This window comes from Oncorhynchus keta, unplaced genomic scaffold (genome assembly GCF_023373465.1).
Source record: "Oncorhynchus keta strain PuntledgeMale-10-30-2019 unplaced genomic scaffold, Oket_V2 Un_contig_8036_pilon_pilon, whole genome shotgun sequence".
NCBI lineage: Eukaryota > Metazoa > Chordata > Actinopteri > Salmoniformes > Salmonidae > Oncorhynchus > Oncorhynchus keta.
The window spans coordinates 33,074-52,371 of NW_026289817.1; the positions used below are offsets into that span (position 1 = coordinate 33,074).

Here is a 19,298-nt window from a genome sequence, read left to right on the forward strand (position 1 = left end):
ACTGGAGGCAGGAGTAGAGGCGGCAGAGGTAGAGGCGGCAGAGGTAGAGGCGGCAGAGGAGGAGGCGGCAGAGGTAGAGGCGGCAGAGGTAGAGGCGGCAGAGGTAGAGGCGGCAGAGGTAGAGGCGGCAGAGGAGGAGGCGGCAGAGGAGGAGGCGGCAGAGGTGGCAGAATGTGATGCAGTGGACTTGCTGTAGCCAGCAAGCTCCTTGATGAGCAGCTCCCTGAAGACTAGCTGTGAGATGGGGGCTGTCCACAGCTCCTGGCCATTTCCTTCTGGAGGATGAAGGAATTCACCACAGCAATGTCAATGAAATTATAAAACAATGTCTTGTACCATTTCTTTGTCTTATGTAGAACATTGTAGTATCCTTTAAGAGCGTCTGACAAGTCTACACCTCCCATGCTCTGGTTGTAGTCCTTGATGGCTGCAGGAATGGGAACATTTTTGGTGGTCCATGCCCCAGTAGCATCCTTCACACGCCTGACGACGTGATCACCACTGAAGGACTTGTGGATAGTGGAGCACATCGCCACCTCTCTGGTGTCCATCCACTTCACAAACAGCAGGCCATCTTCTCGGATCCATCGCATGGTCCCCCGCTCAGCCCGCTTAGGCATGTCATTTACCCTGGTCTTTGGAAAGCCCACTCTGTTGGACCGAATGGTGCCACAGGCCCACACATCCCGCTTCCTCAGGTCTGTGAACAGGGTAGGGTTTGTGTAGAAGTTGTCCACAAAGAGTTTGTAGCCCTTCCCCAGCAGTTGAAAATCCAATAATTCCATTACAGAGTCATAACTCAGTCCTTTACCAGTCGCACACGTGTTCTTCCCCTCATAGACAAAAAAATTGCATGTGTAGGCACACGCAGAATCAGCCAAAACAAACAGTTTGTAACCCCACTTAGTTGGTTTGTTACGCATGTATTGTTTTAGGCCAATTCTGGCCTTTGAGGCTACCATCCTCTCATCTATGGACAAGTTCTGGGCGGGCTGAAAATGGGCCTTGCAGGCTTCAACCATGCTGGAGTAGAGAGGTTTGACTTTGCAGAGCCTGTCAAACCTTGCGGTGCCTTTCCTCCTGTCATTCTCCTCATCAACATCTGGGTCACTGATTTGAAGCGCCCGTGAGATATTTAAAAACCTTGTAGAGGACATGACAGTGCGGGGGAAAGGCAGCTGATAGAGTGTGGCTTTTTTCCAGTAATCCTTTAGGGTTTTTAACTTTACCAGCCCCATGTAAATTACCAGTGAAATGTAGCAGAAAAGGTCTGACCTGGAAATGGGCTTCCATGTCTCTTTCTTGCCTTCCTGCTTCTTAGCTCCGTACTTATTAGTGTTCAACACCAGGGAATCAACAACTGCCGAGGTGAAAAACAACTGAAAAAGTTGCATGGGGCTGTACTTAGAGGTCATGTCCAGCTGAGGACCTGGTGGCCTCTTTGGTCTGAAAATAGGAGGTGGTGGGGCCACATCCTCCTCCAGCACAGAGTGCCAACGACCCTCCTCCACTCTGCCAGCAGGTTCCACACTTCCCTTCCTCCGCTTCTTTGTCACCGGCTTCACACCTCTTGATGGCCGGGTGGGGGTAGGTGTGGTGCCGGAGACAGCAGGGGTCCGGCTGGATGGACCAGCTTCAGTGGGGGATTTGCACCTTGGCAGTATGGGCTCCCAATCAGAATCGCTGGGACTGTGAAATGAAGACAAAACAGACACAGATTATATATAGAGTAAGTAAACATCCACTAAGGTGAGGTGTTGTATTTTATCAAACATGGAATGGACATGTAAAAATATATGTAATATATACAGACACACCCACAATGTAGAGCAATGTTTACTTTATACATATGTGTACTTCATATTTCATGTCCTAGTCATATTTTTATATACGGCAAAAAAAAAAAACTCAAACAACTCAAATGAATAATATTTGATATTATTCATTTCAAACAACGTTACTCACCAACCCAACACAGAATCCTCTCCATTTAGAGTCAAAAGAATAGTCACTGTCTGGTCTGACTCATCTTGTAGTAATTCACTCACACTATCTCTATCAATCTCATCAATGATATCGTGTAGATCTGTATACTTTGTCTTTGCCTTCGATTTTAAAGATTTACTTGCCATAATTATTCTCTGAAAATGCTCTCAAAACAGAAATGCTGCACGTAACCAGCGTGGCTGCCTCGTAGAGTTTTCAATGGCGAATGGTTGTGTCTATACGCCCACAAACGATAGTCTTCCTGGATAGAACCATCACATGTTGTCGTTTACCTGAGCTCATTGGCTATCTACCCAGCTAGATTTCAAGACGATCAGTGGTCATTGGTCGAAATACAGTCAATCAACGAAGAACCGATCATATAATTGGTGCGCAATTAGGTCATTGTTTGCCGTGTTCAAATCAGTTCCTTTCGGTCAATATGTTCCAGAAAAGAACCATGAAGGTTGTTTTACTAACAAACAGAGGAATGCAATGAAACCAAACATGACTGGATAAACGTCCGTTTAGAGTAATTACATTGAACGCTACGTCGAACGACACGGAATTTACGACAAGCCGTTTACAAAATGTTTCCTGTTAGGCTGTAAAAATGGATTATATCGAACAAAACGACACTATTGTTTTGTCGTGACCTTTAGTGTTGCCAAAAGAAGAAGATCTTCAAAAGGTAATTGATGAATTTTATTGCTATTTCTGATCGATAATTGCACTTGCAGTAAAGCTTTTGAATTCTGACATGGTGGCTAGATTAACCAGAGGTTTAGCTTTCATTTGGTGTATTGCACTTCTGATTTAATTTATATAATTTATAATAATGACATTTCGGGCAATTTTTGTTGAAATGTTTCCCTAGAGGAACGTCTGTCCTAGACAGGTTTTAAACTGTCTGCTACTCAGGTCCATAAGCTAGGGTATGCATATAATTAGTAGATTTGGGTAGAAAACTAAAGTTTCCAAAACGTAAAATAATGTCTGCGAGTATAACAGAATGGATATGGCAGGTGAAAACGAGGAAAATCCAACCAGGAAGTACTATTATTTTGAAAGGCTGTTTTTCCATTGAAAGTCTATCCACCAAACAAAGACTTAGGACCCAGTTCACGAGCTCTATGGCTTCCTCTACATGTGACCAGTGTTTAGGAATTGTCTCAGGCTTTTACTCCGAAAAATGAGGGCGATACAGCACTTAAATGAGAGGACAGTGGAAATTTCCAGACATGAGCCAAGAGCGTCTTTCTTGTTTCTCCTTTTCTATTAACAAAGCTTTTCTCCGGTTGAAATATTATTTATGACAAAAACAACCTGACGATTGAAGATGTCCCTTGGGGGTATCCATACCTATGTAGGACATGCGAGGGTTAGGTTAATAAACAGGCTGGAGCTAGAACCTCTTTCTCGCGCGTCCTTATTTTAGATCATACTACAGTTTGACATGTTTCTACAAACTTTTATTGTACTTAAAAAAAAAAAATTGTCTGGACTTTGTGCCCGCACCTTGTGCTAAACGTGCGAACAAAAGGGGGGTTTTTGGTCATAAATAGGGACATTATCGAACATTTATTGTTTAACATGGAGACCTGGGAGTGCCACCAGACGATCAGAGGTAAGTGATTAATTTTAATCACCATTTCTGAATTTTGTGACACCTCTCCTTGGTTGGAAAATGGCTGTATGGTTCTGTGGCTAGGGGTTGACCTAACAACTGTTTGGTGTGCTTTCGCCATAAAGCCTATTTGAAACAGGACAATATGGCTGGATTTATAACAAGTTTATCTTTAAAATGGTGTATAATACTTGTATGTTTGAGGAATTTTAATTATGGGATTTCTGTTGTTTTTAATCTGGCGCCCTGCAATTTCACTGGCTGTTGTCGAGGTGGGACGCACTTGTACCAGAGAGGTTAACAAGACATTTGTGGAGTGGTTGAAAAACGAGTTTTAAGGACTCCAAACTAAGTTTATGTAAACTTTGACTGTGTGTGTGTGTATATATATAAATAAATATGCAACCATTTAAACAACTGCATTAGCATGAGAAGTAAAAACTTGTTTTACTTACTGATCTAAAAGTGGATCTTTTCCTTCCAAAAACATTTCTTCCACGCTGGAATCAAAACTCTGGTCACTTACAGAGTCCTCATCCATTCCTTCTGTGTCACTCTCCTGGTCAATTTCTGCAATAATATCATCAAAATGATTATACTTGGACTGAGATTTAGCTTTTCCACTCTTAGTAACCATGTTTAACTTTTTCCAGACTTGAGAAGTCTGTAGAAGAGAACGAACTGCTGTGAAACGTAAACTACCCTGCTTCTGGTTTCCCTTCACCAGAGAATGAACTCTGTTGTGCACAGCTCCAGCATGATGGCTGTTTGTCCTACAAAGAGAATGAACTCTGTTGTGCACAGCTCTACCATGATGGCTGTTTGTCCTACAAACGGCATTCACATACTGCTGGAAATCCCAGCTCATTGGCTATCTAGCTAGATTTCAAAACGATAGGTGGTCATTGGTCCAAGAACCTTCATGGGCTAATTCAGGTCTTGTATAGCCAATATGTAATGTAGAATTAGGAAACATGTTTGGTTGCCTTCTAGAGTGTCTGAGGATTGCACAGAAACTGAACTTGACCGTGTTAAGCTATGTTTGATTGCTGACAAAATTTGATTTCATAAAATTGTTTTGTTGCAAGTTGAAAGAGTCGTAATTCATGCAGAATGCTGTTTACAACACGGATTGTTAGGATATACATGTCCTTTTGTTAGTTAAAATAACATTACATTTATCATAAATACAGTGTAGACATTGCTAATGATGTAGCGGAAAATGGCTGATTATCTACATAGAGGCCCATTATTATCTACATAGAGGCCCATTATTATCTACAGAGGCCCATTATTATCTACAGAGGCCCATTATTATCTACAGAGGCCCATTATTATCTACAGAGGCCCATTATTATCTACATAGAGGCCCATTATTATCATCTACATAGAGGCCCATTATTATCTACAGAGGCCCATTATTATCTACAGAGGCCCATTATTATCTACAGAGGCCCATTATTATCTACAGAGGCCCATTATTATCTACAGAGGCCCATTATTATCTACAGAGGCCCATTATTATCTACAGAGGCCCATTATTATCTACAGAGGCCCATTATCAGCAACCATCAGTCCTGTGTTCCAATGGCACGTTTTGTTAGCTAATCCAAGTTTATAATTTTAAAATGCGAATCAAACATTAGAAAACGCTTTTGCAATTATGTTAGCACAGCTGAAAACTGTTGTTCTGATGAAAGAAGCAATAAAACTAGCCTCCTTTAGACTAGTTGAGTATCTGGAGCATCAGCATTTGTGGCTTTGATTGTCGATGTTATTTTAATGGACCAAAAAAAATGATTTTCTTTCAAAAACAAGGACATTTCTAAGTGACCCCAAACTCTTCAACTGTCGTGTATATATAGAAATACATGTTTAAAATTTGCACCAATTGATTGGTGAAAGGAACAGGTGGCTAAGTCAAACAAGATTTTTATTAGTCGGGGACAGCCCCACTGGTAAAAGATACTAGTCCATCTTCATGTCAACTAACAGAACTCTGCTGGTTGTCCTGGTAACAGATACCAGTGGGAAGATCTATTATATTTGTACAAACTAAACTACAGCACTTACTTTGATGTGTCAAATCTGATCCTTTCTTCTCTGCTCCTCCTCTCACAGTTCCACTCAGCCCCGTTGTTTTCCTGCAGTCCACCAGCAGCACAGACAACCTCTTCATACCCAGCAGTAAGGTGCTACCGGGAGAGGTACGAAACGGGGACTCCGGGAGGGAGGAGGGGCTAGCGTTGTCCTGGTAACCATAAAGAGGGGACACAGACACATATCATTATGGATGCTGATGTCACTGTTGAAAAAGTGCTTTACAGAAGCCCAGACCAGACCCTGAGAGCAAGCTGTATGCTAGACCAAACCAAGCTGTACCATCTGGTGTTCTGATCTGGAGAGACTCCTCTCTACTTCGTCAGCATCAGGATGTTGTTGAGGCTCCCCAGAGGATCCACAATAGTCATGTCTGTCTCCTGTGTGAATGAGAACATCAAAAATATGGTAAACTTATCAACTTCTATTGCAATCAGAGAGTCTAACAGGAGGGATGAATACATATCTAAAAGGGGACTAAATTAGACACTTTAATTATGCTTTTTTATATTGTTTGTGATCAGTGGTGTAAAGTACTTGAGTAAAACATACTTTAAAGTACTATTTATGTAGCTTTCCGGGGAATCTGTACTTTACTATTTTTGACTAATTGTACTTTTACTTCACTACATACATAAAGAAAATGTACTTTTTACTCCATACATTTCCCTGACACCCAAAAGTACTCATTACATTTCGAAGGCTTAGCAGGAAAATGGTCCAATTCACTCACTAATCAAGAGAACATCCCCGGTAATCATTACTGGCTCTGATCTAGCGGACTCACTAAACACACGTTTCAATTGTAGATTGTCAGAGAGTTGGAGTGTGTCCCTGGCTATCCGTCAATAAAATAAACAAGAAAATGGCACCATCTGGTTTATAATATAAGGAATTTGAAATTATTTATATACTTTTGATACTTCAGTATATTTTAACTTTTACTCAAGTAGTATTTTACTGGGTACTTTTCCCACCACTGTGATGCAAATGTGAAAGGGCCGTTCCACAAAATGGGTGCATTTTGCGTCCACTTGATATTTTAAGTAGAAATGCACTGTATATTATATTTTAAAATCCGGCTATACTAGAATAAGTGCACTTTAATATAGACCACATAGAGAATTCAATAAATCCATTTTTGAAGTTCCAATAATATTTGTACCAATGGCAGATTGCCCCTTAATAAACAATTCCTACAGTACTGAACAACATATTCAAGTGTAGAACTTCAGTATAATGCCCCTTTAAAAACAACTGCATAGTTTGTGCCCGTTTTTAAGACAGTACTCACTGGTGGTAATCGGATCTTCAGTCTCATTTTTCACTCCCAAAACGTCTCCCTCTTTTATTGAGATATCCTCCTCTTTTACTCCAAAAGGGTCTTCCTCCTCTTTCAATTTTACGGCATCTTCCTCCTTTTTGATTCTGAAAGCTTCTACCTCTTTTTCCACTTTGACAACCTCGTTCCCATATTCCTCTTTCACTGTAATATCATCCTCTTGTTTCAATGTGATAGCCTCCTTATTCATTCTTCAAGCTGCTTTGCCTCCTTTCACCAGTTTCTTTCTCCGTCGAGATTAGTGAGTTTATGCTCCGGGAGATTAGCCTAGTGCAGTATCAATGTAACACATTTTCTAATTTAACAAGCAAATTACGTTTAAATGAACCAGTAGATATGTAAACAGAATTACGTTGAAAACACTAAGAGTAATATACACAAGATTGGTCTAAAGAGCTCCAATGTTTCGGTTTTAGGTTTGCTAGCAAAGCACAGCGTGGTCAAATCAGAAGCCTTTTTGTCGCCGTTGAAGAAGCCTCCTGTCCCGTCCACTAGATTATACGTCACGCAAGAAGCATCACCTGAAAAATTCATATCGCCATCTGCTGACTGGAGTGGGTAACGCAGACTGAAAAATATTAATTACAATGTTCAGTCTGGCAAGCAATGTCATAAGAAGTCATTTAAAAAATAACCAGATGTTATGTTCTTACTTCTTACAGCCAATACTTCCCTCCAGGATTGGCCTGCCTATTAGGCAGGATTAGATATGTATATAGACTCTCTTTTTCTACTGTGTTATTGACTTGTTAGTTGTTTTCTCCATGTGTAACTCTGTGTTGTCTGTTCACACTGCTATGCTTTATCTTGGCCAGGTCTTAGTTGTAAATGAGAACTTGTTCTCAACTAGCCTACCTGGTTAAATAAAGGTTAAATAAATACATTTAAAGAAGGTGACAGATAGAATAGGGTGACATACTCTGAGCTAAATTGACCAAGGCTCATCGCAAACAACACAGAACACTTCCTATGGTGGCACATGGGCTATTTAGGCAAGTGTTGGTGTCTCCCATCTCCAAAGAGGAACTCTATATCTCTGTCAGAGTGACTATCAGGTTCTTGGTAACCTCCCAGACCAAGGCCCTTCTCCCGGATTGCGCAGTTTGGCCACTGTGTTCTTTTCTTTTTTTATCTCTGAAGACCATCCAGTCCTATCCTTCAGTTACCCTAAACCTCTCCCATCTATCTCTGAAGACCATCCAGTCCTATCCTTCAGTTACCCTAAACCTCTCCCATCTATCTCTGAATACCATCCAGTCCTATCCTTCAGTTACCCTAAACCTCTCCCATCTATCTCTGAAGACCATCCAGTCCTATCCTTCAGTTACCCTAAACCTCTCCCATCTATCTCTGAAGACCACCCAGTCCTATCCTTCAGTTACCCTAAACCTCTCCCATCTATCTCTGAAGACCACCCAGTCCTATCCTTCAGTTACCCTAAACCTCTCCCATCTATCTCTGAAGACCATCCAGTCCTATCCTTCAGTTACCCTAAACCTCTCCCATCTATCTCTGAAGACCATCCAGTCCTATCCTTCAGTTACCCTAAACCTCTCCCATCTATCTCTGAAGACCATCCAGTCCTATCCTTCAGTTACCCTAAACCTCTCCCATCTATCTCTGAAGACCATCCAGTCCTATCCTTCAGTTACCTAAACCTCTCCCATCTATCTCTGAAGACCATCCAGTCCTATCCTTCAGTTACCCTAAACCTCTCCCATCTATCTCTGAAGACCATCCAGTCCTATCCTTCAGTTACCCTAAACCTCTCCCATCTATCTCTGAAGACCATCCAGTCCTATCCTTCAGTTACCCTAAACCTCTCCCATCTATCTCTGAAGACCATCCAGTCCTATCCTTCAGTTACCCTAAACCTCTCCCATCTATCTCTGAAGACCATCCAGTCCTATCCTTCAGTTACCCTAAACCTCTACCCCATCTATCTCTGAAGACCATCCAGTCCTATCCTTCAGTTACCCTAAACCTCTCCCATCTATCTCTGAAGACCATCCAGTCCTATCCTTCAGTTACCCTAAACCTCTCCCATCTATCTCTGAAGACCATCCAGTCCTATCCTTCAGTTACCCTAAACCTCTCCCATCTATCTCTGAAGACCATCCAGTCCTATCCTTCAGTTACCCTAAACCTCTCCCATCTATCTCTGAAGACCATCCAGTCCTATCCTTCAGTTAGTCCCCTAAACCTCTCCCATCTATCTCTGAAGACCATCCAGTCCTATCCTTCAGTTACCCTAAACCTCTCCCATCTATCTCTGAAGACCATCCAGTCCTATCCTTCAGACCACCTCTCCCAGTCCTGAAGACCATCCAGTCCTATTCTTCAGTTACCCTAAACCTCTCCCATCTATCTCTGAAGACCATCCAGTCCTATTCTTCAGTTACCCTAAACCTCTCCCATCTATCTCTGAAGACCATCCAGTCCTATCCTTCAGTTATCCAGTCCTAAACCTCTCCCATCTGTCTCTGAAGACCATCCAGTCCTATTCTTCAGTTACCTAAACCTCTCCCATCTATCTCTAAAGACCATCCAGTCCTATCCTTCAGTTACCCTAAACCTCTCCCATCTGTCTCTGAAGACCATCCAGTCCTATTCTTCAGTTACCCTAAACCTCTCCCATCTATCTCTGAAGACCATCCAGTCCTATCCTTCAGTTACCCTAAACCTCTCCCATCTGTCTCTGAAGACCATCCAGTCCTATCTTCAGTTACCCTAAACCTCTCCCATCTATCTGAAGACCATCCAGAAGACCTCCATTCTTCAGTTACCCTAAACCTCTCCCATCTATCTCTGAAGACCATCCAGTCCTATCCTTCAGTTACCCTAAACCTCTCCCATCTATCTCTGAAGACCATCCAGTCCTATCCTTCAGTTACCCTAAACCTCTCCCATCTATCTCTGAAGACCATCCAGTCCTATCCTTCAGTTACCCTAAACCTCTCCCATCTATCTCTGAAGACCATCCAGTCCTATCCTTCAGTTACCCTAAACCTCTGAAGACCCCATCTATCTCTGAAGACCATCCAGTCCTATCCTTCAGTTACCCTAAACCTCTCCCATCTATCTCTGAAGACCATCCAGTCCTATCCTTCAGTTACCCTAAACCTCTCCCATCTATCTCTGAAGACCATCCAGTCCTATCCTTCAGTTACCCTAAACCTCTCCCATCTATCTCTGAAGACCATCCAGTCCTATCCTTCAGTTACCCTAAACCTCTCCCATCTATCTCTGAAGACCATCCAGTCCTATCCTTCAGTTACCCTAAACCTCTCCCATCTATCTCTGAAGACCATCCAGTCCTATCTTCAGTTACCCTAAACCTCTCCCATCTATCTCTGAAGACCATCCAGTCCTATCCTTCAGTTACCCTAAACCTCTCCCATCTATCTCTGAAGACCATCCAGTCCTATCCTTCAGTTTACCCTAAACCAGTCCTCCCATCTATCTCTGAAGACCATCCAGTCCTATCCTTCAGTTACCCTAAACCTCTCCCATCTATCTCTGAAGACCATCCAGTCCTATCCTTCAGTTACCCTAAACCTCTCCCATCTATCTCTGAAGACCATCCAGTCCTATCCTTCAGTTACCCTAAACCTCTCCCATCTATCTCTGAAGACCATCCAGTCCTATCCTTCAGTTACCCTAAACCTCTCCCATCTATCTCTGAAGACCATCCAGTGAAGACCATCCATCCTTCAGTTACCCTAAACCTCTCCCATCATCTCTGAAGACCATCCAGTCTCTTCAGTTACCCTAAACCTCTCCCAAGAAGACCATCCAGTCCTATCCTTCAGTTACCCTAAACCTCTCCCATCTATCTCTGAAGACCATCCAGTCCTATCCTTCAGTTACCCTAAACCTCTCCCATCTATCTCTGAAGACCATCCACCAGTTACCCTAAACCTCTCCCATCTATCTCTGAAGACCATCCAGTCCTATCCTTCAGTTACCCTAAACCTCTCCCATCTATCTCTGAAGACCATCCAGTCCTATCCTTCAGTTACCCTAAACCTCTCCCATCTATCTCTGAAGACCATCCAGTCCTATCCTTCAGTTACCCTAAACCTCTCCCATCTATCTCTGAAGACCATCCAGTCCTATCCTTCAGTTACCCTAAACCCTCCCATCTATCTCTGAAGACCATCCAGTCCTATCCTTCAGTTACCCTAAACCTCTCCCATCTATCTCTGAAGACCATCCAGTCCTATCCTTCAGTTACCCTAAACCTCTCCCATCTATCTCTGAAGACCATCCAGTCCTATCCTTCAGTTACCCTAAACCTCTCCCATCTATCTCTGAAGACCATCCAGTCCTATCCTTCAGTTACCCTAAACCTCTCCCATCTATCTCTGAAGACCATCCAGTCCTATCCTTCAGTTACCCTAAACCTCTAAATCTCCCATCTATCTCTGAAGACCATCCAGTCCTATCCTTCAGTTACCCTAAACCTCTCCCATCTATCTCTGAAGACCATCCAGTCCTATCCTTCAGTTACCCTAAACCTCTCCCATCTATCTCTGAAGACCATCCAGTCCTATCCTTCAGTTACCCTAAACCTCTCCCATCTATCTCTGAAGACCATCCAGTCCTATCCTTCAGTTACCCTAAACCTCTCCCATCTATCTCTGAAGACCATCCAGTCCTATCCTTCAGTTACCCTAAACCTCTCCCATCTATCTCTGAAGACCATCCAGTCCTATCCTTCAGTTACCCTAAACCTCTCCCATCTATCTCTGAAGACCATCCAGTCCTATCCTTCAGTTACCCTAAACCTCTCCCATCTATCTCTGAAGACCATCCAGTCCTATCCTTCAGTTACCCTAAACCTCTCCATCCATCTATCTCTGAAGACCATCCAGTCCTATCCTTCAGTTACCCTAAACCTCTCCCATCTATCTCTGAAGACCATCCAGTCCTATCCTTCAGTTACCCTAAACCTCTCCCATCTATCTCTGAAGACCATCCAGTCCTATCCTTCAGTTACCTAAACCTCTCCCATCTATCTCTGAAGACCATCCAGTCCTATCCTTCAGTTACCCTAAACCTCTCCCATCTATCTCTGAAGACAGTCCTATCCCAGTCCTATCCTTCAGTTATCCTGAAGAATCCACCTCTCCCATCATCTCTGAAGACCATCCAGTCCTATCCTTCAGTTACCCTAAACCTCTCCCATCTATCTCTGAAGACCATCCAGTCCTATCCTTCAGTTACCCTAAACCTCTCCCATCTATCTCTGAAGACCATCCAGTCCTATCCTTCAGTTACCCTAAACCTCTCCCATCTATCTCTGAAGACCATCCAGTCCTATCCTTCAGTTACCCTAAACCTCTCCCATCTATCTCTGAAGACCATCCAGTCCTATCCTTCAGTTACCCTAAACCTCTCCCATCTATCTCTGAAGACCATCCAGTCCTATCCTTCAGTTACCCTAAACCTCTCCCATCTATCTCTGAAGACCATCCAGTACCCTAAACCTCTCCCATCCTTCAGTTATCCTTCAGTTACCCTAAACCTCTCCCATCTATCTCTGAAGACCATCCAGTCCTATCCTTCAGTTACCCTAAACCTCTCCCATCTATCTCTGAAGACCATCCAGTCCTATCCTTCAGTTACCCTAAACCTCTCCCATCCTGAAGAATCCAGTCCTATCCTTCAGTTCCCTAAATCTATCTCTGAAGACCATCCAGTCCTATCCTTCAGTTACCCTAAACCTCTCCCATCTATCTCTGAAGACCATCCAGTCCTATCCTTCAGTTACCCTAAACCTCTCCCATCTATCTCTGAAGACCATCCAGTCCTCTCCTTCAGTTACCCTAAACCTCTCCCATCTATCTCTGAAGACCATCCAGTCCTATCTCTTCAGTTATCCCAGTTACCCTAAACCTCTCCCATCTATCTCTGAAGACCATCCAGTCCTATCCTTCAGTTACCCTAAACCTCTCCCATCTATCTCTGAAGACCATCCAGTCCTATCCTTCAGTTACCCTAAACCTCTCCCATCTATCTCTGAAGACCATCCAGTCCTATCCTTCAGTTACCCTAAACCTCTCCCATCTATCTCTGAAGACCATCCAGTCCTATCCTTCAGTTACCCTAAACCTCTCCCATCTATCTCTGAAGACCATCCAGTCCTATCCTTCAGTTACCCTAAACCTCTCCCATCTATCTCTGAAGACCATCCAGTCCTATCCTTCAGTTACCCTAAACCTCTCCCATCTATCTCTGAAGACCATCCAGTCCTATCCTTCAGTTACCCTAAACCTCTCCCATCTATCTCTGAAGACCACCCCGTTTGTCCCATGAAAACTCATTTATGTGACTTACTGATTTTCCTCACAATTTCTTTTAAGGATTTAGAAATATAGAAATAGTAGAATGAACAATGTAAGAGTCTGGAATATAAATATATACAGTTGGTTTACAATGTATATGATGGTGTGTCTAGACATTATGGACCGTATTTTAATAGGAAAGGTGTGAACAGCAGTAGTTATATAGGATGAGTCTTGTCTAGAATACAGGGTGGAGTACTGGGTGGTAGACAGCTAGTAACAGTGACTAAAGTTCAGGACAGGGTACTGGGCGGAGGCCGGCTAGTGGTGACAATTTAACAGTCTGATGACCTGGAGACAGACCACACATTAACCACACAATAAGTATTGTGGTGGCAGCATCATGTTATGGGTATGCTTGTCACCGGCAGGGACTGGGGAGTTTGTCAGGATCAAAATAAATATGAATGGAGCAAAGTGTAGTCTTTGTATAGGCACTGTTCAGCCTTAACTGTGGAGTGACGCCATAAAATAGGATATCAGCCAACTCAGTGACAACCACAGAACACAAATATGTATCATTTACACAAATATTAGCATCTTAGCTCTTATTGCAGGACTTTGACTGTTGTACATCACCTCCACAGTCAACCTATTGTGTGTATTGAACATTCATATTGGACAGCCTTACCTATAGAGTAGCACCACCACCCATCAGCCCATTCTCTTCTTGATGTCAAAGCTGCAGTGTATTGTTGCTATAGGAGTTTATTATTAAAAATCCTATTTATTTCAAGCCCCACTAAATGTCACCATACTATTCATTTAAAGCCCCTCTGTCAGATATAAATCATCAGAGTGGGAAACCAACTGACATGGAAACAATGGAGCAAATGTATCACTATCAGAGGGTGTATTATGACATCATATAGAACTACTCAGACATTCCAAATATCACTTGATTATCAGAGGGGTGTATTATGACATCAGAGAACTACTCAGACATTCCAAATATCACTTGATTATCAGAGGGTGTATTATGACATCATATAGAACTACTCAGACATTCCAAATATCACTTGATTATCAGAGGGGTGTATTATGACATCATATAGAACTACTCAGACATTCCAAATATCACTTGATTATCAGAGGGGTGTATTATGACATCAGATAGAACTACTCAGACATTCCAAATATCACTTGATTATCAGAGGGGTGTATTATGACATCATATAGAACTACTCAGACATTCCAAATATCACTTGATTATCAGAGGGGTGTATTATGACATCATATAGAACTACTCAGACATTCCAAATATCACTTGATTATCAGAGGGGTGTATTATGACATCAGATAGAACTACTCAGACATTCCAAATATCACTTGATTATCAGAGGGGTGTATTATGACATCAGATAGAACTACTCAGACATTCCAAATATCACTTGATTATCAGAGGGTGTATTATGACATCATATAGAACTACTCAGACATTCCAAATCAGGCTTCATCCACATCATGAAGGTGGATATTGATCCAACAATTTCCAAAGTAATGACCGGGCTGATGGAAACAGGATATGTATGACAATAAAATAATATCTCTCTCATCCATAATAATGTCATCATGTAGGTAGCCTACCAGCACTGTATCTTTGAGCTGTTGGCTAAAGTGAACGGGACAAGAGCACGTTTGCTATATAACTCAACGCTTTTTCAAAACCATCAGTAGAGTTGAAAATGCGATGGAAACCCATTCAACTTGCATTTTTCATTCAGTTCATGGGAATTCAACAGCAAAACTTTTTCCGTGCACTACTTTATCACGCAGACTTTTATCCGCAATAAACCTGTTTGATGCCAACGTTTCCGGTGGGAAAATGCGTATATTGTTTCATGCAGATTTGAGAATATTCACATGAAAATCTGTCGCAAATTCCACGGAAATTTAGCTACTAAGGTGGATATTGATCCAAAACCTGCTGCTTATTCAAACCGTCCCACTGGGCACAGACATCAGTTCAACATCTAGTTTCTATTTACATTTCTTTGATTCGTCAACTAAAGTGAATTCAACATGAAATAAACACAAAATGTCCACCGTCATTGGATTTAGGTTGCCAGTTGGGTGAAACACTAAATATCACCAGTCACTGGTTGCCAGTTGTGTGAAAATTATTTGTGATTCTAAGTCCAACAGTACAGCAGTATCAAACAGATAATATCTAACAAATTCCACAACTAAACCTAATACACATAATCCAGTAAAGGAATGGGAAATATAGAAGTATAAAACATGGATGAGCAGAAACACAGCAGCTAAGATGCAATACACAGTGAAGAATAGATAGTGAAGGATACAGTATTTACAGTTGAAGCTAAAGATTACATACACTTAGGTTGGAGTCATTATAACTCATTTTTCAACAACTCCACAAATGTCTTGTTAACAAACTATAGTTTTGGCAAGTCGGTTAGGACATATGTGTTAATGACACAAGTCATTTTTCCAACAATTGTTTACAGACAGATTATTACACAATCCCAGTGGGTCAGAAGTTTACATACACTATGTTGACTGTGCCTTTAAACAGCCCTGGAAAATTCCAGAAAATGATGTCTATAGCTTCTGATAGGCTAATTGACATCATTTGAGTCAATTTGAAGATCACCTGTATTTCAAGACCTACCTTGAAACTCAGTGCCTCTTTACTTGACATCATGGAAAAATAAATACAAATCTGCCAAGATCTCAGAAAAATGGTAGACCTCCACAAGTCTGGTTCATCCTTGGGAGCGATTTCCAAACGCCTGAAGGCGTCCTCTGGTCTGATGAAACAAAATAGAACTGTTTGGCCATAATGACCATCGTTATGATCGGAGGAAAAAGGGGATGCTTGCAAGCCGAAGAACACCATCCCAACCGTGAAGCACACAGGTGGCAGCATCATGTTGTGGGGTGCTTCGCTGCAGGAAGGACTGGGGCACTTCACAAAATAGATGGCATCATGGGGGAGGAAAATTATGTGAATATATTGAAGCAACATCTCAAGACATCAGTCAGGAAGTTAAAGCTTGGTCGCAAATGGGTCTTCCAAATGGACAATGACGCCAAGCATACTTCCAAAGTTGTGGCAAAATGGCTTAAGGACAACAAAGTCAAGGTATTGGAGTGGGCATCACAACGCCCTGACCTTAATGCTATAGAAAACAGATCATTTTTACCCTTTTAAAAATAGTTATAGGGGGAGGTCCGGGGGATGTCTGTCTTTGAAAGGGTCATTGTAATATTTAAGATGTCCCCTTTACTGATGACCTAAACCTACAAGTCAAGGGGTCTGAATACTTTCCAGAGAAACTGTAAGTGATTGAGGACAGAGCATCATTGCTATATTCTAATTACAATCATTGACCCATAAGGGAACACATGACCAAAGCAATGCGTGACCCATGCAGAATTAAAACAATATTCATCTTAATGAGAAATATAATTGAATAAACAAATGGTTGCTGGTGGGAACATTGTATTTAGTCAGGATTTCATAAGGCCAGGAATGTAATTGAGAATAACAATAGACAATAGTTAATGTTGCTAGTTTAGGGATGAAGATTGATGAACCTTCTATGTTAAGGATGTTTTTTTAATTTGATGTGGAAACAATGTTTATTCAACCAGTGGGAGGCTTGTAAAATCCCACAGGAAAGTGGAATGAGGAACTCTTCATTGAGACAATCATGAAACAGCAATCTGTGGGTGAGTTGTAGTGGATATTGTAATATAAGGATCTGCTGGAGTCCAAGTCAAACCAAGATTCTTTATTTCTGAGCTCAGAGAGAGAATAACAGTTTGGTATTTGGTATTTTACTAGGATCCCCATTAGCTGTTGCAAAAAGCAGCAGCTACCCTCCTGCGGTCAACACAAAACATGACACATAATTGTCACTTCTCTCGTCGGAAGGCATGGACCAAAGCGCAGCGTGGTAAGTGTTCATGATTTTTATTTAATCAAACAACATTCGAACAAATTAATTATACAGAAAACAACTACCCAAAAAACACAGGTGGAAAAAGGCTGCCTAAGTATGATTCCCAATCAGAGACAACGATAGACAGCCTCCGATTGGGAACCACACTCCGCCAAAAACAAAGAAATAGAAAACATAGAAATAAAGAAACTGGAATTCCCACCCGAGTCACACCCTGGCCTAACCAAAATAGAGAATAATAAGCCTCTCTATGGCGTGACAATAATACAGAACATCAATAGGCAAGAACAGCTCAAGGACAGAACTACATACATGTTGTAAAAGGCACACGTAGCCTCCATATCAATGCATATACACAAGCTACCTAAGTCAAATAGGGGAGAGGTGTTGCTTTATCTGTTTTTTGAAACCAGGTTTGCTGTTTATTTATGCTTTGTTTAATGCCAGTGGCAGGCCATTGGTAAAAATAGAAAAGAGTAGAGGGCCTAGAGAGCTGCCCTGCAGTACATCACACTTCATATGTTTGACATTAGAAAAGCTTCCATTAAAAACCCTCTGAGTTCTATTAGATAGACAGCTCTGAATCCACATTATGACAGAGGTTGAAAAGCCATAGCACACACATTCTTAAACAACAGGTTATGGTCAATAATATCAAAGGCTGCACTGAAATCTAACAATAGAGCTCCCACAATCTTGTTGTTATCAATTTCTCTCAACCAATCATCAGTCATTTGTGTCAGTGCAGTACATGTTGAGTGTCCTTCTCTATAAGCATGCTGAAAGTATGTTGTTCATTTTTTACAGAAATATAGCATTGTATTTGTTCAAACCATTTTTCCCCAACAGTTTGCTTAGAGCTTGCTGCCAGCTTATAGGTCTGCTGTTAGAACCAGTAAAGGCAGCTTTACCACTCTTAGGTAGTGGATTAATTTGGCTTCCCTCCAGGCCTGAGAACAAAGACTTTCCTCTTGGCTCATATTAAAAATATGTCAGATAGGAGTGGCTATAGAGTCAGCAACTGTCCTCAGTAGCTTTCCATCTAAGTTGTCAATGCCAGGAGGTTTGTCATTATTGATCGATACCAATATCTCCCACACTAACTTTACAAAATGCAATACTTGCTCTGCTTTTCTTTCATGATGTTTTTTCAAATCTATTCTTCTTATATATAGCATCTTAGCTGCTGTGTTGTTTTTTCTTAATAAGTTTATTATTTTTGTTGAGTCACATAATTTCTCAATTTGCAGTACAGATGTGCAGCCAGACTTATTAGCCACTCCTTTTGCCCCAACTCTTTCAAACATACAGTTTTTAAATTCCTCATCAATCCATGGAGTCTTAACATATCTAACAGTCAGTTTCTTAACAGGTACATGTTTATCAATAATTGGAAGAAGCAATTTCATCTGGTAAAAACAGTTTAACACATTATAAGGCAACAATATAAGGCAATGTTCTCTGATGAATTGTGAGTCAATGAATCTGAAACATCAATATACATGTAAGCCTTCTCCTCTGTGGATTCTCTAATGACATTTTGATTTTCAGTAATATGTTTTCCCAAAATCTAACCTTCTGTAAGCCTTCTCCTCTGTGTCTCATGTTATTTCAGGCAAAATGGGCAAAAGCTTTGCATCCTGGGAGGAGTGGTAATGCATCTCCCCTGTGTGTATTATCTTGTGCTGTTTCAGGGTCCCTAACTGGTTAAAACACTTGCCACACTGGGAGCAGTGGTAAGGCTTCTCCCTGTGTGTATTCTCTCGTGCTGTTTCAGGGCCCCTAACTGGTTAAAACACTTGACACAGCGGGAGCAGTGGTAAGGCTTCTCTCCTGTATGTATTCTTTCGTGTTTTTCAGATCCCCTGCCCCGTTGAAACACTTGCCACACTGGGAGCAGTGGTAAGGCTTCTCCCCTGTGTGTATTCTTTCGTGTTTTTCAGATACCCTGCCCAGGTGAA

General features: G+C 41.7%; 1 protein-coding gene and 1 long non-coding RNA gene across 6 annotated transcripts in view; both read right to left on the minus strand.

Annotated features, from left to right (window-relative positions):
* Positions 1-201: 201 nt before the first annotated feature.
* The window catches only part of LOC127926659 (piggyBac transposable element-derived protein 4-like), a 68,227-nt gene continuing 49,130 nt past the window's right edge, over positions 202-19,298 (minus strand). Inside the window, exons 1-5 of one of the 2 annotated variants that reach the window (XM_052512148.1) lie at positions 7,008-7,506; positions 5,996-6,093; positions 5,687-5,864; positions 4,069-4,183; positions 202-1,689 (exon numbers count right to left, since the gene is read on the minus strand). In XM_052512148.1, coding sequence (XP_052368108.1) covers positions 231-1,689; positions 4,069-4,183; positions 5,687-5,864; positions 5,996-6,093; positions 7,008-7,245 — 2,088 coding nt within the window. In that variant the 5' untranslated portion in view covers positions 7,246-7,506 and the 3' untranslated portion in view covers positions 202-230. Of the gene's footprint in view, positions 1,690-4,068; positions 4,184-5,686; positions 5,865-5,995; positions 6,094-7,007; positions 7,507-19,298 lie in introns of those variants that run through there. The other variant, XM_052512149.1, reaches the window with a different exon arrangement.
* Positions 11,487-13,356, minus strand: LOC127926664 (uncharacterized). Of its 4 annotated transcripts, none has more exons than XR_008124795.1 (3): positions 13,011-13,356; positions 12,785-12,892; positions 11,487-11,845 (listed from the first exon to the last, which is right to left on the minus strand). It is a non-coding gene; the product is annotated as an uncharacterized LOC127926664 (long non-coding RNA). The 4 variants fall into 4 exon arrangements; XR_008124796.1 differs by having other exon boundaries at positions 11,487-11,791; positions 12,957-13,356; XR_008124794.1 differs by having other exon boundaries at positions 12,957-13,356.